At 48.8% G+C, this 17,836-nt stretch overlaps 1 protein-coding gene across 4 annotated transcripts in view; it reads right to left on the bottom strand.

The window, feature by feature from the left end:
* Positions 1-13,567: 13,567 nt before the first annotated feature.
* RBFOX2 (RNA binding fox-1 homolog 2) overlaps positions 13,568-17,836 on the bottom strand; it is a 170,383-nt gene continuing 166,114 nt past the window's right edge. For 2 of the 4 annotated variants that reach the window (XM_086610246.1, XM_086610245.1), the window contains exons 13-15: positions 15,820-15,908; positions 14,780-14,852; positions 13,568-13,622 (exon numbers count right to left, since the gene is read on the bottom strand). In XM_086610246.1, the coding sequence (XP_086466372.1) occupies positions 13,568-13,622; positions 14,780-14,852; positions 15,820-15,908 (217 nt within the window). The remainder of the gene's footprint in view (positions 13,623-14,779; positions 14,853-15,819; positions 15,909-17,836) is intronic. The other 2 variants (XM_086610248.1, XM_086610247.1) reach the window with 1 other exon arrangement.

The following is a 17,836-nucleotide window of genomic DNA, read 5'->3' as shown; positions in this document are numbered from 1 at the left end:
ATATGGATGGCTCCACGTGGGAAACACAGCTACAGGCATGACCTCGTGCAGTCTAGAGACGAGAGGTATGAGACACCTTTGCAGACCTACTTTGCTACCCACACTGCACGTGTGGGAGACCAGCAGGGTATTTAGGGGGTTAGATACAGAAGGAAAACCCCAAAGGAAGTAGCTCTGGGACGGGAAAATGTAAGAAATGTAAGGGAGCAAATCACACAATACCACTGAGTTGCTGTGCCCACATCCCGGGCTACGCTGCCACGCTCGCCAGGCTGTGCGGTCCCTGCATCCTTTGGTCACCTCTTTGCCCTAATTTTTAGCATTAGGTCCATGCTGGCAGTCCTTTGATTTCCCAGCTGGGGACTTGTTCTGTTTGTGTGAAGCAGCTGTAATCACACCACCAGCGAGCCAGATCTGAGACCGGGTCCTGGGTTTGCTGCTCTTCACTGGCCTGTGACTCTTGTGAGGCCAGAGAAGGAGAAGCCAGGCCTGTTCCTGGTGTGACCACAGACCCTCAGTGATGCAGCACGGTTCTGGCTCTGGCACAGATAGCCAGGGGATCCCTGGGATATCACAGCCCCAGGTGCCTTATCATGGTTTTGGGAGGCGAGGGCTGATAACTCCAATGTCTGGGGCCTCTCCAGACTGTTTGCAGAAACACTAGAGAAAGAAAAGAGGTGTTAAAAAGATAAATTGTAAAATGAAGGGGGATAATAACTGTTCTGGGTAGAGGAATCCCAGAAATGTCAAGGCCCTGACTGTCCCGGTAGGTAACACACAGCTCCAGGTGTTCAGGGTGCTGCTGAGTCCTGCAGCCACGTCCAGGCAATCCACACGTAGAGCAAGTTGAGAGGGGATGGTCTGTGTCCTGGGAGGCCGGCTAGACCTGGCTTTATGGATCCCAGGTTCTCCTTTTAATTTTATCCAGATGAGCAGGTTATTAAAATACCACTCAAAATCTGCCTTTCTGCTTTTGCTGCCTTGGATCATCCTGCCTGCTCAAGCCCTGTCTTTCCCGTGGGTCATTCCTTTGGGCACATTCATGGCACGCAGTTTCTCTGACTTAGATGATGAAATGGCAGTCTTTAAAACCACTCCAGATTTTCCCCAAAGGCTGGAGTGAAATTGAGGCCAGAAACATTTCTGGGCATGTTAGGACTTTGTCCCGTGGGGATTGCCTGGCTGCCAGAGGGCAGAAACAAAGGGATTGGAAAAGGTAACTCCTGCTCTGCAGCGTTCCCCAAGCAGCCACCTACCAAAGAGCCAAGCAGTCGGGATAGTGTAGCAGAGCTCAAAGCTCGAGACCTGATCATTTGCAAAGCAGAAGACGGGAGATTCACCCATCGGCTCTTCTCTCCTCCTGGCAACTCTTCTTATATTGTGGGCACAGATGCTCTGACTCGGTGCTGGTAACTGATCTAGAAACATGGCCCCAGGAGACCTGCGTAGCTGCAGTTGCAGGGAGGGAATGGGTTGGACGCACATGGTGAGCAAAATCTCCAGGGTTCACTTCAGATAGGTACCGTACCAGGACCTGGCTGTTTTTCAAGACACACTTTCTGCACACCTAGGCTTGCCAGGATCTCAGCCTTGCAGTGCCCGTAAGGATGCTCCTCTGTGCCTTTGGAGCCCCTCAGCTGTGAGGGTCCCCAGTAAGGGGATATGAACCCACACAAAGACATCAGAGAATCAAGTATCTCAAATATTCCTGAGGAGACTCGAGTATAAACCGACTGTGCATTCGCCCAGCTCCAAGTAGGGCCAGGTGCTGCTGCCTCACAGGGATAACCCGGCTTTTGGCTCTTCACCGCGCTGCAAGGGACTTGCCCCCAGTGCCATCAGCCGCCCGTGGGGAGAGGGATGCTCAGCCAAGGTGTTTCTCACAGCACTCCATTATTTTTGTCAAGGTGTTTCATTTCTAGCGGAGATGCTTGAGGAAAAACAGCTGCCAGGGACTTGCAAGCAAGATGAGAGCACGCCAAAGATGGGCAAGGCTCCAGAGCTCTCATTTATTTTTCTACAAGTGGGTTTGTTGCCCCCCTGGTAGGGAAGGGAGTTGGTTGCCTTTTCCCAATATGAGAAACCAGGGGAGGCTTGCCACTCACCCCCAGCCACAACTCAAATGCTCCAAATGCTTTTTCTCCTCTAAAATGAGAAACATTTAAACACGTGGGCAAAGAAAAATAGTGAACAAAGCTCCCTGCACGCCAAGTGGCGATTCATCACCTCTGAGAGAAAATCTCCCAGTTCCCTGCCGCGGTGCCGGCTCATATCTGGCCTGCAAGTCACGACGGGTTTTCTTCAGGTGTCAGGATGTCCCACCTGAGTCACCTCCCATGGGAGCTGGCATGGCCCTGAGCACCCCAGGCCAGTGCTGGGAGCCATCAGATGGTCACAGATCCCATGACCTGAGCAGCTTTGGCTGGGTGCAAATGTGTACATCTCCTGGAGTGAAATTTGGCTTCAGCCTCATTTTTTGTTTCGAGGGCACCATTCCTCAGCAAAACACAATGTTCTTGAGAGCTTGAAGGCTCCAGGCTCAGCTGGAGCAAAACCAGACCTTTTGGCGTGCCACTCCTGGGGTTATTCATGATCTCCCTCGGTGCTAGGTCTGCCTTACAGCTGCCTCCTGCATGCATTCAAGTCAAAGCTATTTGAGAGGCCAGGGCTGAATAGATATTTTGCACAGCCACTCAGTGACCCAAATTGCCCAGCTGGGCTCTGCTTGGCCTCCCCAGCAGAGCTAACCATCTTCCCAACCACAGCAGGACCTGACCTTAACCAGGGATGAGTTGGCTTCAGCACTAGCTGTAATCTTCATTGCTTCAGGGCTGGGTCTCACCCAGTTTGATCCTGAGGAGCTTCTTTGACTCATCTCTCCATATCTCTCTCTGCCTGTACCAGCTCTTGGCTCAGTGCCAGTCACACCACAGCGCTAATGGCAAGCAAGGGTGGGTCAGATCCTCTCCTGCACCACGAACCCCCTCACTGGTCCACACAGGAGAAGTAAGAGCGTTATCCCCAGGTCACAGTCCTGCAGCCAGCTCAGCCCTCACTTCCCAAGGTAAGCGTGCAAGCTCAGTGGCCGCTGGCTTTTCCTCCACCCTTAACTTTGGATTTTCCCCCTGAACTTTTCGTTCAGCCCGCCATGATGCAAGTGTGAAGCTTCCTACCACCTGCACAAAGCTTTGCACGAGACGGTGCCAGTTTTCCCTTTTCCTTTCCCACCCCCCAAGCCCTGCAGTCGAGTGGGACAGCAGAGCCAGCAGCTCACCCCAGGGCCTGCCTGTGTTCATGCCAGGGTGAGCAGAAAGCCCTCTCCAGCCTCCTGTACTCAGCGTACCGGTGTCTGCGGCCGCCCTTTGCCGGGGGAAGACCTGCCTCCGCGCCCAGCGAATGCACGGGGACAGTCAGCGGCACCTCGCCCACGCGAGCTGCACTCAGCCAAAAGCGGGGAGCTATTTCTGGAGAGCAGCTTCTCTTGGAGGAGAGGCGGCAGAACCGGCGTGCACTGACCGAAAAAGCGAAGCCCCGGTGTTCCGAAGGCGAAGCGAGGTTTCCCAGCCTCCCGCGGGGGAGGACGGGTGACATCCTTGCAAAAATAAGAGGGGACTGCAGCGCTCTGCGGCAGGAGGGCTCCAGATGAGCGCAAAGGCTATTTCAATAAAACTGTAAACACGCCAGATCCGCTGTTGTTGAAGAGCTCCGTGAAATCGGTGATTTCTGAGTGGAGTTCAGCTGGAGAGCGCTGGCGCTATAAAAAGCAAAGTGACTTTGGGCTTTGACGCTTCCTCCTGACACACAAAAAGGTGATTTGTGATTCAAAAGATGAGGAATTTATCATCAAAAGGAGCTGGGACAGAGCTCAGTGTTTACACGTGGAAGAACAAGACAGGCACCGAAAGCAGATGTATTTATACCCATCCATTAATAAAAGAAGCCAAGTCAACCATACCTTTGTGCTAAAGTTAGAGCGCAGCACTCAGCATGTCCTTAAAAAGGCAAGAAAGTTTCCGCAAACTGGGACAGCTGCTGCTGCTGCCGGCTCTGTGTGTCCCCTCCCTGCCGTGCAGGGGCTCCCGGCATCGGCGCGCTGCCGCAGGAGAGGAGCCAAACATGGTGAGGCTTCTGCAAGCGAGAAGGCTGACTCCTAGAATCTGGTCATCGGCTGGTGGCCACGGCGCCTCGGGAGCCGAACGGTCTCTGCTCCACCTTCGGAGACCTCCAGAAGCAGCCTGCCTCTTCACAGGAACAAAAAATCTTCCAGTTTTGACTCCAGTACCCTGTTTGCTTCAATCATTAGGAGGCCAGGAGCCTTCACTCTGCTGCAGGAGAAGAGACAAGGGGACGAGGGCAGGCTGGTCGCAGCACGCTTGGGCTGACCTCCTGGATGAGGACTTGGTTTATGGGGCTGTGTCCATCTGCCAGCATAGGGAGGAGGAGCAGCACTCAAGGGTTAAGGGTTTGGGCTGTCTCTGAAGGGTTGGTGCGAGCCCAGGGTGAACACAGAGCACCCCGGATGGTAGATGGTTCATCCCCAATGAGGTTAGCAATAGGGCTGGCCAGTGCGAGTCACTGGAAGCTCCTGGATTAGGATTTGATATTTAGAAATGCTTCAGAAATAACTAATTGCAGCAAATCCCTTAACCCACAGGTCAGGCTGGAGTTGGCTGGCTTCACCTCCCAAGCGCTGGGATGTCACAATGCTGCCAGGTAGGAAAGCCCTAGGAAAGTCAGATCTTTGTTCCTTGCAAGGTGCTTCTAGAAAGCAATCAATTGTCCTTCTTCTTGACAAATAAACAGATGAGCTCTTGCAGTCATTTCCCTATTTCCCCTCTATCTCCCCACAGCTCCAGCCCTCAAACCACGCTGGAAGCTCTTCGCTGAACCGCTCCCGGCTCATCTGGAGCCACAGGAGCCAGCGCCGGACGTACTACGCCAGAAATGATCACGCTTCAGGCAAACTGAGAGCAACCACAAAAAATACATCTTGTCTGAATCCAAGTTAAGTGCATTGCGGTTTCTCTTCTCGACACCCCAGTCAAACAGCTGCAAGTGACAACCAAACCCGGCCTGTGCAGGGAAGGAAATAGGGCTGCAGGCAAGCACAGGCATCCATGGGGTCACCTCTCACCTCCCAGGAGGTGATCAAGCTGCTAGCATTCCAGAATGTGTTTCACCTGCAAGCTCATGCTGAAGATGCTACAGTTACATGAACTTGACTGACCTGTGACCAAAATGCGGGACTAGATGACTTCCACAGGTCTCTTCCAACCTAATTTATTCTGCAACTTTATAATTTTCTGTATAAAGACAGAGAGGAAACACGCAAATAACCCTCCCTCCCACACCAACTGCTAAGCTTTCCCATCAGAGGGATGCTCAGGCTGCTGTCCCTCAGCCAGTATAGTCAATAGCAGGCCAGCAGCAAAACCCTAACAACAGGTCAGCCCCAAAACTGGCTCAGGGATTGGAGCTCCTTCCTGGGCTTTTGGGTTCAAATCTCCTGATGCAGCTTGTCAGTGCCAGATTAAGATACAGCCTTAGCAGTCACACTAGCCTCACCCTTGAGCTCTTCTCCAAATTCAATTTGAACGCAGAAATAATTTCAATACGACCCAAATGATGCTTTCCAGTAAATGTTATCATTTATTGACTAAATCCACACCATGCAGCTGCCAAACACAGCTGCCCGCCACAGGAATTTTTGCTCAGTGACCACACTAGTGGGAGCTCAGGCTGCCATCAAGCCCCGCAGCCTGGAGCCCATGTCCAGGATGTTCCAAAACCCTCTTCCAAGCTACTTCCTGATGTGGCAGTGGTACCCTCACTCTCAGTAGATGCTACCTACACACACTAAAATGTGCACTGGGGCTTGTGATCAGCTGTGACTGACTCAAGTGATTTGTCCATCATTTATTTATTTACAGCTTATGGAAGGGAATGTATTAAATCAGCAGCATTTCTTTCCTTAGCCGACTCGCAGCCCACACAAAGGACCGGTACCAGCTTCCTTTGGTGAGCTTTTGGTAAACTCTTATTGAACAATGCAATAGTATCACAACACTTTTAATGACTTATTAGTGAATTCCAGGATCAGTCATTTTATGGCTTTGCCTTGAAACAAAGGTAGGCTGGAAGACCTAGAGCATCTTCACTTCGCTTTTGAAGCATGCCTCCCCACTGCCTTTCTCCCAGCGCAGCACAGCGGAGCTTCTTTTCAAGACCTCTCCCAGTCTCCCCAATCCACAGTCCTTTAACCAGCTCTTCCACAATTATTCAGCCCTCATTTCCTGGCATCTAATTTTAGCAGTTACTGTTGAACATCCTCTTGAGTTATTGTTAGAATGAAATGAGGATCATCTGACAGGAACACATTGCAGCTCCTTGGTAAATACCAGGAAGGAACACTTAAGGAGCTCACACGCCTTCCTGCATCATTATTGACAACCCTGCCATCCGGGGACACACCTCATCCCGCCCCTTTTGTTCCCGATACCTTGCATTTCCAAAAGCAATATGAAAATCCTGCACTAGCCTCAACTGTAGTAGGCATATTTCATTGTATCATTTCACTCCGTTATCAGTTTCCATAATTACTTGCAAATTTGCCACAGGGATTTATTATCTGTAATTTTTAGGATCATTTCAGTGGAAAAAGCATCTGATTATATGGATATATATTTGCGTGACATCTTTCACTTGAGGATCTCTAAGCACGTTGTAGAATACGAATGAATTTCTGCTTATCTGCAGCAATGCTTCTTTTATAGGCAGGACAACAGGAGCAGTGATTAAAAGACATGTCCAAACTCCCAGAGGAAATTTATGCCGAGCACATGAACACCGGCTTCCAGTTGTGTGTGTTAACTATTAAACCTGTGCTAACACAGACAGCGGGAGGTTGGCTACACAGGCATTAAAGAAGACACTGATACCGTAATTTGAAATGGTTGTGTCTCTCTCCACACCAACAGGTTCAAACACAGATTAGGCCTGGAGAGAAGGAGGAAAAAAAAAAAAAAAAAGAAAAAGGCTCCTTATCAAATACCAAACAAATGGCCCTCTTCTGCTCATAAGCAGCAACAGGAAAGGATGGCAGAGAAAGGCGCGGGGTTACGGACAGGCAGGGCTGGGATTTTGCCAGCGTGACTTGCTAAGGCTTCGCTCTTTATCACTGTTAAGACCATCCTGTCTGCCAAGCTCATTCTTCAAAGCGGCTTCCTTTCTTTGCATTTTACCTGCCAGGGAGGATGCACCAGCGGAATTCATCCAGGTGCACTGAAAAACAGACAACACACAGGAGCCGGCAGACTGGTGTTTCTCTCTTTTATTTAAAAACAGTGCTTCATTACCATTTGCAAAGGGTTAGGAAGGGTTTCCCCCCTTGCTTAGAGTTTATAAAAGCCAGCAACATGATCAATAATTTATACACATGGATAGTAATACAAAAAAAAGGAATAAAAGCTAAAGATCTAACTACTCCGACCTTCACAATTCCAGCTACTTGATAATAATAGGAATAACCCAATGAATACTGTATGGTCTGAAAGCTACTATACAATATGATACTTAACGAGGGAGGGCGGGAAGTTAGAGGCTGTCACAAAGCCCTGGGATGCAGATACTGCTTCTCCAGAGTCAGCAGGGAAATGGGACCCTGGGCAAGCGGCTCGGGCGTCCTAGGAAATGATCCAGGGGAAGGGAACGCATCCCACTCCGGACACGTCCTGTTCCCCGGCGGTACCTGGCAATGGGAGGTGCTGGGGAGACCGCGTGAAGGGGCAAGTCTGTCGCTGCCATTGGAGGTGCTGTGGCCATCTCGGCCTTGCACTGAAAATCTCCAAGTCTCAAGTAGATCAGCCTGTGAGGTCAGTAAAATACTCCACCAGCTCCGTATCACTCTACAGCCCTGGTTCTCCTTTGCTATCAGCCCCAGGTTTTAGCTCCAGCTATTTACAAGCAGGATTTATCATATTAAAAAAAAAAAAAGAAAAAAGGAAAAAAACACAAAACCAAATCATATCCCCTGGGGTAAAAGAGGATTATTTCGTCACTTGATAACGCAGCCAAATCAAGCTGCCAAAACTACAACACGCGCACGCACACAAAATACTGTGAACAGAAAAAAATAGAAAAACATGACCAAAACTCAGATTACTTATGTGGGAGGCCAGATTTCTGTAAGGAATTCACTCCTCAGGGAAGCAACAAGTCCGTCCACCAGTGGAGAACTGGGAATCTGGCAAGAGTTTTACTGACCCACTTCAGGAAAAAAAAAAAAAAATTCCCTAAGATTAACTGGCATTTTGCTGACTGCCAGCCAAATGAATATTTGGGTGGACGGCTTTAGACACCAGCAATCTCCTGGCAAAATCAGGTAAGACTTTTGGCTGACATGTTCTTGCTCTACCACGAGTTGAGAGGCAGCATGGGAAGCTTGACTCCTGCACAAAGCCTGCACCAAGCCTGCACCAGCTGCAGCCTGCCACCCAGAGAGGACAACCGCTGGCAAGAAGTTGCCTTCCAGGGTTAGCAGTGGTGACGGAGACGAGACTTGGACATCCCAAGTCCCACTGAGGCTGCTGTCGATGCACGTGCTGCAGAGGGACAGGAGCTATTGTGCCAACTCCTGGCTAGAGGAAAGCGTACCGGGGAGAAACCCCAGAGCCTGCTTGAAAAGGGCCCCATTTCACGCTCTGGCTATCAGACTCCTGTTTGCCTTGTTGACTGGAGTATTCATTGTAGAAGAGAAGTTTACCAGGCTTGGGGGGTGGAGAGGGCAATCAGTAAGGTGGGAGTGGAGGGAAGGGGCTTTTCAGACATTAACATCACCAAAAATAGTGTTTTATGCAACAAAGAATCAAGTCTTACTGGTGTATACTACAAAATGTTTGACATTTTTCAAGAGCATGACAAAATAAAAACACAAAGAAGTTTACATTGGATGTTCATCTTGTTCACTAGGTTGGGGTTTGGGTTTCTTCTCCCCCTCCCCTCCTATTTTAAAACAGTGCAAACAGGTAACACACTTTAAAAATCACCCCTCTGCACCAAGGACAGCATTCCCCGACCCTGCCAGGCTGCAGGGCCGCGGGCAGCGGGCTGTCTGCCACACTGCCCGCCTGCTTTCCCTTTGGAGCTAGACTCAGCAAAAGCATTCCCCAGAACTGTTGTTTGGTTTTCCCTTTATTGAATTCCTAAGCACTCCCCAAACTTGTTCTCCATTTGCCTCCTTTGGGGCTGGGATGGGAAGATACAGATAGGGATGGTTGGGGAAAAACACGGGTGGGAAACGGGAGGCTCTGCTTTCTACTCCCTGCTGCCGAAGCTCTGGGTGCTGGAATTGAAACCCCAGCAACCAGCATCTCTTTTCGGGCAAGGAAATGATTTCATTAACCGTTTCACAACTAGCACTTGAGCCAGCTATTCAGATAATCCTCCTCAGCTCTTGCTGTGCACTTCACATCCACAGATCTCAAAATGGGTGAGAACAGGGGATAAACTATTACCTTCACTTTAGGGACGGAGAAGTGAAGTCTGGAGTAGCAACATGACTGCTTCACGATGACCCTTGAAGATCACTGGCAGAGCCCTGCCCAAAACACAGATTTCCGACTCTGGAGCTAGCGCTCTTTCTCGCCGGGCAAGTCTGCTCTTTCGGGCACTGAAACAGCCAAGCCACAGCTCTTGTAAAACATGGCTTTATCTATGTGAACTCACAACACAGGACCCACGTAACTGCTTGACCTGGGAAAAGCTGGCTATAGCAGGCTCATACTGACCTCCCTGTTGTCTCCAGGTCCCGTCATGGCTTTTCTTAGAAAAGCTAACCCACTCACAACAGTGCAGCCTCTCTAGCGCAGGGACAGTGACAACAGTTTGTTAACGTGCTGGGCATCAAAAGAACTTATTCCCAGTAGGGAATATGGTATAGCAGTATAATTCATCTTTGTACCAGCACAACTGTATTCACAAGGAAAGATAGACTGGCACATTAAATAAATCAACTTTTCAATCCAAAATTTTATCAGTACAGTATCATGTGCTGGCCAGACCTATTGCAAGACAGTACAAACAGCAACACTTAAAGAAACATATTTTCCTCTACATCAAGAGGAATCCCGGATGCCACCAGACTAGAAGGTGACAAGCAGCAAGCTATTTGCCAGGCTGCCTGTGCGGTTTCCCTTGGAAAGCCAAACCCTGCTTTGCGAGGGACCTGTGACTGCAGACCTATCTCGGGGACAAGCACTAGCTGCCGTCGGTCAAATAAGCCAGGGCCTAGTTTAATTCATTAAGCGTAATTCATTTTGCATAGGGAGATATAGGCTTTGTCCTCACTTCTTCAGAAGATGGATATAGCCACAGCTTGGCTACTCTGAATGCATCTCAAGCCAGTTCACAACACATCTGAGTGAAACCAGAGCTGTTGTTTGCCAAGAAGGAAGGAAGGCTGAAGAGCTCTCCCGCCACGGCACAACACTCACTCGAGAAACCTCGCTGTAAAATTCCATCTGGCGTGAAAGTTTTTGGGAGGTCTAGCACTCTGGAGACCCAGGACCAGCAAGCTACCTCCGGTTCCCAGCTAGGCAAGCGTCCTGGCATCCCCTCTGCGGCTCACTGCTGAGTGCGGGAAGCCAGGCTATCAGCAAGCTGCCTTGGCAGGGATCTTGCAGCATTAACTACGGAGTCAAGGAGACACCAGCTGGTTAATGCATCAGGAGAGCCTGGCAGGGAGCGACCAGAGCAGGCTGGGCTCGGATACAGGAGGAATCAGGCTGGATGGTCTAGAGCAGGAATTACTTGGAGATCATACAGCAGGGGACCGTGGCCCTGCAAAGGTTGGGCGCTTCTGCACTAAACACCTCACACTCCTAATATACTCGGGTGGGCTGAAGCTGCCATGCATAGACTCTGCTCGGAGGCAGAAACGGGGCTGGCCTCCCTGCTCCCAGAGAGGCCGAGTGGCAGGGGTGGGGGGATTGTGGGCGGCACTGCCAAGGAGGGCTCTTGGGGAGGGAGAGAATCCAGCTTTTCAGGAGCTGCAGTCAGAACCAGCTGAACTGAAAGGCAGGAAAGGGGCCAGAGGGGCGAGCAGCCGCCCCTGCCAGGCTCTGCAAGCTGCGCTCCTCTCCTCGCAGCCTGCAGACCCGCTGCACGAGGAACTGCCTGCAGGCAGGGAAGGGACGGGCTTGCTCAGCCCCTCCGCCCCACAGGTGGGCAGAACAAATCCAGTAGAGGCTTTTGCTGCATCTCAGCTCCAGAAGTCCCCTGGCTGCCCCACGGTGGAAATGGCTCCCCTTGAATATGACTATTTCTACCACAAGTCCTCCCTCCCCTACCCCAACTCAAGCTCCCAGATGCCCCAAGTCCCCCTCATTTCCTAGATTTTGTGAAAGCCCCGACATCCTCTTTCCCCCCCCCTCCCCATTTTCAAGCTAACTAAAATATTTATATACAAACAACAAAAAATTGTCATAACAGCAACAAACCAAACTTTGGCTTGGGAAAAAAAAAAGTTAAAAACCAACAACAAAACCAGAAAAAAAAAAAGTGGCCAACAGGCTGGCAGTTTGGTGTCCCCTTTATCTAGCTATTCCTCCAGAGAATCAATAGCTTCAGGGTCTCTAGCTTAACTAATGGTTTCCCCATCATTCCCGTTTGAGGTGCCTCCTCTCTGCTGTGCACAGAGGTGCTACGTGTATTGCTGGGGAAGAGCAAAAAAACCAGGGCCAGGACACCTCCCCGGGAGTTCTGCTTGTTGACATCACTTAGTGTTAAATGCAGGAGGTTTCCTATTCTGGTATCAGTGGTGGATGGAGAAGCAAGTGTACAACAGGAGCTAGAGAGGCTCCCCCAAAAAAACACGCTCCCAGCAGCTCTTCTGAGGTCAGTGAGCTTACCCCAGTACCAATCAAGGGAGTCGAGGCAGTCTAATAAAACCACACTTCTGCATTTCTCCAATACGAGGTTAGGGACCCTGCCTCTGATCACTGGGAGTGCCCTAGGAGCCAGCAGCTGAGCGAGGAGGTCAGGAGAGCAGCAACTCCCCATCACAGCGCAGCTTGCGCAATCATCTAAAAACGCTGGCTTTGAAACACAGCAAAATCACTGTACGTGACAGCAAGAGAGAGATGGTCTTGGAAGGTGTGGAGCCCTCCTCTAAATACTCTCTGCTTCCAAATCTTCAAAATATGTAGTGTCTATACGGACTCAGCAGACCAGGTGCACAACTTTCTATGAGAGGCTGGGCAAAACAGACCCAGGGGCTCCAACACAACTATGTAAGCTTCTGAAATAGCTTGTGGTGGGAAGTTCCTATGAATTTAGTGCTCGCACAAACTGCTTCTGCCTCCCCTTACTCCTGACCGAAACAAAAACTACTTCAGGATCACGTTTAGATATAAAAGACCCTCTCTTCTTCCACACAAGCCCACATGCTTGCCCCTCGCCTCAGCAGCTTATACATGACTTGTTTTTCCTCATTCGTGTTATTTCAAACAGATTACTTGCAGAATCACCTAAGCAGTTCAGGATGAACAGGAGGAGAGACCTTGCATATTAGATCTCAAAGCACCCGAGCATAGCACTGATGCTTGGTTCTTCAGCTAGTGTCTTCCTCTGTAAGGCTGCATGTGCTTCACCTCTGCAAGTTTAACTGCTTGCTGTCTGCAACAGAGGTACTCTGTGTGATGCTGCATTGCATCTGCTGCTCCTCGAGGAAAGAAGGAGAGGGAAAGGACAGCAAGGGAGAAAGATCTTGAAAAAGAGGAAGAAAAACTAAGATAATTACAGCCACCAGCAATGGACAACAATCAGCTAGATTAAGTTGTGTGGGAAAGATCATCATCAAAAATTCCTTTCAAAGTCTTGTCCCCTATACAGCAGGTAACAGCCAAAGTCTTTGGGCAGGTTGAGGATCTCTTCTCTTGTCAAGTCTAAAATCCTGACACTGCTGAAACTGTCCCACACCTGTGCGAGTCAGATGATGATAAAAACAAGGAAAGTCTCTGCATTTCCCCCACTTTCGAATGTAAATGACTATTTCCCACCAGCATTAAGGTCCCAGCCACAGCCAAAGAGTGCTTCCTTCTGCAGACCAGAAACACGGCAGGTGGAGACTTCTCCCTCACGTCCTCCTGTCTCACCGACACCAAGCACCAGACCCAGGGAAGTAACTCTGTCTGTATGTTCCTGATTAATTGCATGATATCAGTTTCTAACAGCTTTCCTTATCGCTAATAGCCTTTTCCGTGATTGGTAGGATAAGCTATGCACCAACATACAGACACGGAAATGCATTATTTTTACCACAGTTAAAAAAACCCCAAAAACGAAAACAAAAAACAAAAAAAAAATGCACAATCTTTGGAACAAAAGAATTAAAGGCAGAAATTTAAAGGAAAAAAAAATACATATTCAAAGAACATAGTGAGGTATAAAAAAGTATTTTCTCTTTTGTTTTTTGTTTTTCCTCCTCGTCTTGCTATAGAGTTCCTCTACTAGTAAATATTGCAATAGCCAGGCCTCATGAACTGGGGGGGCTGTCCCACTTGCAGGGGGCTCACGTCACTTCAGTAGGGGGCAAATCGGCTGTAGCCACCTCGGTATAAACTCGCCTGTAGAAATTAAATGAGAGAAGAAGAGGTGGTTAGGAGGTGAACTGTTAAGAAATACTCAGGACAGCAATTAAATGCTCTCAGAGGACTGACAGACATGTCCTGGCACTGACCCACCATCATCAGCATCTCTAAGAAGCAGGAGAGGACAACCTTGCCTGCAAAACCAAAGACATGACTCAGGAGGACATGCTCATGATCAGCCAGATGGAGGTGGAGTTTGGCAAGTCTCTGTCGAAGGGAGTTCAGTACCAGAGATGGGACTCATGAATCCTAATCTCTGAGCCAGTTGTCTAGGCTGTTTTTAGAGATAGCAGAGACCAGGACTTCTAGGATGCTCTTCACCTCACCTTAAGGTAAAGGTCTAAAATAGACACAATGACCTGGTATCCTTGAAGTATCCATTTTTCCTTCACTGACCCTAGAGAATCCACACAACGAGCTGAGGCTCAAACAGAGGTGCTATGCTGCAGATATCTATAATTAGGTGTCTTTTTCTCTGAACGCATTTGAATTCCAGCCTTTCCAACAACAAAGATACTACGCTGGCTAGAAGCAGATGGGCAAGCATGTTTTCAGCAAGCTGCTCCACTCCCCTCTGATGCCAGCATACCTCATTCCTGCCCTTGCATAACTACTGCTGGCAGGCAGGACATCGCATCCTTCCACTAGTGGAAGAGGGAATCAAGTGGAGCAGCTTTGCTGCAAGATGTCACAAGAACAACTTATTCCCTTGCTTCCTAGAACTGCTTTCTCAACATGCAACGCAAGCCTTTAACGAAAATGGCAAGAAAGAGTGTGCATCTCTAACTACTGCTGATTTTTGCTCTATATATGACCTTGATACAGTTCTACCAATTCACCAACAATGTTCTGTCTCCCGACATTTCTAGTCATTTTTCTACCATCTCCTTTGTACTAGGTGATGTGCAAGACCAAGTAAGAACTGGTCTTCTACAACCTGGCTCCTTTCCTCGTACACACACACACAAATGTATGAATGCAGAACAACTGGGAACCGAGCACTGCAGCTAGGGACCCTCCTCCTTCAACGAAAAAGGTTTTTCTAGGCGAAGTTTCATTACCCAATACCCCATGAACAGCTGGTTTGCCATGCTGGAAATGAGAAACAGCATAAAAAAGAAAATCCCACTTACCACAGCGCCAACTCCGTAGCTAGCGGCAGGGGCAAGGGCATGGTAAGGATCTGCTGTGTACACCCTGCCATAACTGAAGAGATGGAGAAAAGATACAAAAAAAGAAAAAAAAAAAGATAAAAAGTCACTTGAGAGGGGTAAAGAAACATCTGTCTGACCATAGGCAACGGAAGAAGCAGCATGCCCTTCTACACACGTGTATGCATACATGCACACACATGCACGCAGGAAGCCCCTCTTCAAAGAGATCCTACAGGCATGCTGCCATGCATCGTATGAGATGGGTGAGAGAATTGCCTGCAAGGAGGAATGTGGCAGAAGCCATGAGCTTGACCTGTAGGAAAGAGGTCAGCACCTTTGAAATGACAGCTAGCGCATCCCTTACCTCGCGCGATGCAATGTGGGAGGAGAATGACTGCTGACGCTAGCGCTACTGGCACAGTAACAGCTGCTAAATGGAAAGCAGCGAGGGATTCTCCAGAATGAGAAGGGAGAATAAACTTTAATGATCTCGCATGTACTTGGATTAAAACACGGCCTCACTGCACAGGAGACGAAAAATCTTAAGGCAAGCACTCTGATGATGATAATCCTTTGTCTCTATGCAGAGCTGCACGTTAAAGCATCCTAGAGGACTGCGTGAGCTGAGTAATTTTTACTTTACGGATGGGGAGAGAAACGCACCCAGTGATTAAACAACCTGCCCAGAGTCTCAGAGCAAGGAGCTGGCAAGGCAAGCCAAGTCTTTTGACTCTGAGGCTGCAACCACACTGCCTCCTTTGTGCAGAGAATCACAAGGATAGGGAAGAGGCCAGGATTTGTGCCAGCTCACATACACCGGAGGGCAATACTGCCCGGGAGCAGAGAGACAAACCGTGCATTCAAGTCTTTCATGTTGGGTTGTGCATGCATGTGTGCGCGTGCGAGTGCAAGTAAGACAAAGAAACAGGGAAAGGAGTAGAAACACTGTAATGGATCAATGGTCCTCCAATCCCTGAGCACAGCAAGCTAGTCCCCATGGACACCTCCCCCTTACATACCCATCGCTGTAAGCTGCTGCAGCGGCTGCAGCTGCCGTGGCTGCTGTTGCAGTAGCAGGCTGTGCATATCTGTAGGCTGCATATCCACCCTGCAGGAGAGAAGAGAACTGACTTTACAGATACCTGTCCACCCACGCAGACCATAAAAAAGAAAATTAAAAAAAAAGTCACACACATCACAAGGAGAGGAAGTGTTTCAAACTGCATCAGCTCCCATGTCGTGTCTATCGCAAGCATCGCTCTAAGTCATGTATATTCCTTTCCTTGGAAGGACTAGGGAGACTCTTCCGTTACCCCGTTTAGCAGAAGGAATAAACTAAAGCAAGCCTGAGCATGGTCATATCCCTATAGGAAATTCAATTTGTCATGGAGGAACTGAAAACCAGAAGAGTGCTGAAATCTTGCATGCAATGTAATTTTTACGTCCTCTTCCTCTTACATTGGGGAAATCAGAGGTGGGCGCTTTCTGTGAAGTGTGTATTTTAGAAAGGGGATCATTCAGTGAAATTCCTGCTTTTTTTTTCTCCTCTATCTCCTTTTTAAGCCTAGGGAACCCAAAAGGCTAGAATTTCCTTTGGTCCAGATGCATAGAAGTATCAGAAACCAAAAATCAATCAGGAGAAAGTGGTCAGAGAAGACAGTCTCTGGTGGTCTCAGAGCTGGCAACAAGCAAACTGACATTGATACCAATGAGATCATTCTCCCCTCCCTCCGTGTAAGATGAAAACAGGTCGGGGAAATTATGCCAGAACAGTCTGTATTGCTGCTGCATTTCTGCCCATGCTACACACCCGTAGTAAAGGTCTGATAAGAGGCAGTCACTAAAAATGTACTTAGAGCTAGGTTGGCAGAATGCAAATCCTGACTCAGAGGAAGACCTGCAAGTCTCCTCCTGGAACTCCCACAGGAGCTCTTGGGGCAGAGGACGACCTGTCTCAGAGAGGCGGCTCTGCACACCCTGCAGTACTGGATGACAGAGGCCAGGCACCTTTCAGACCAGGGGCGAAGGCTGCATGGCAGGCAGCAAAGAGGGCTCTGACGCCCAGGTTAGAGCTTTATTGTGCACTTCTGAACACATTTCTGTTAACTTGGGGGGGCAGTGATAAATGAACCATGGCTTTGAGTTGCTAGAAACACAATGAGCCATAAATAACATCAGAAAACTCCAGATTGGTTCTTTTTCTTTTTTTTTTTTTCCCTTCCTCTCCAATTGACATTTCAGAGTTTGAAGGACCAGAAGGCAGATTTACGCTCTTCATGCCTCCAGAATCAGCTCAACATCCCTCTATCACTTCTTCCCTATAGATCTTTTGCCTATATGTAACTAAGGGTACAAGATCAGCTCTACTATGGGATTGTGTGTTTGCTCAGCAGCGGTCAGTTTTGGGCTAGATAGCTTTTAAATTAGAAGTCATGATTTTAAATTAATTTTGGTTGCTTTTGCAGGGACTGTGTTAGCCCTGTGAAGGCTAACATGCTATCCAAAACACACCTGGATACCGTTTCCTATTCCAGAGGAAAGGGACTTACAGCCTCTTCCATCTTTTAGTTAACAGAAGAAAGAGTAACACAAATCTACACCTCTGAAACATCACCACATTGCCTGGAAGAGATGTCATGTTATAGTTTTGCCCTTTTAATCTCATCTAGCTGTTTCAAACTCTACATTTTGGATTGATGGTTTGGGGAGTTTTAGCTTGTTTTTGTCATGCTATCATTATTCCCACCTCCAAAACCTGACGGAGATGAGAGGAATGAGGTGCAGCCTTAATCCAAATCAAACCTTCATTGACCTCACCAAATTAAGACAGAACCTCATACCAATGTCATCGTGGTATTCCCTTAAGTTTATGAGCTTCCTGAAGTCTTGCCAGGCTCTGTCACTTGGGCACAGCGTACGAGGGGATTTTCTCCTGACACCACCCTCCCTCCGCAGGGCAGCGGGCTTCAGGGTGCACCCAGATTCCCACTCTGCCCCACATCTGCCAGGCACATTTCAGATCAAAAGCCATTTCAA

This window comes from Tauraco erythrolophus, chromosome 4 (genome assembly GCF_009769465.1).
Source record: "Tauraco erythrolophus isolate bTauEry1 chromosome 4, bTauEry1.pri, whole genome shotgun sequence".
Lineage (NCBI taxonomy): Eukaryota > Metazoa > Chordata > Aves > Musophagiformes > Musophagidae > Tauraco > Tauraco erythrolophus.
This window is presented reverse-complemented; position numbering and strand designations above follow the sequence as displayed.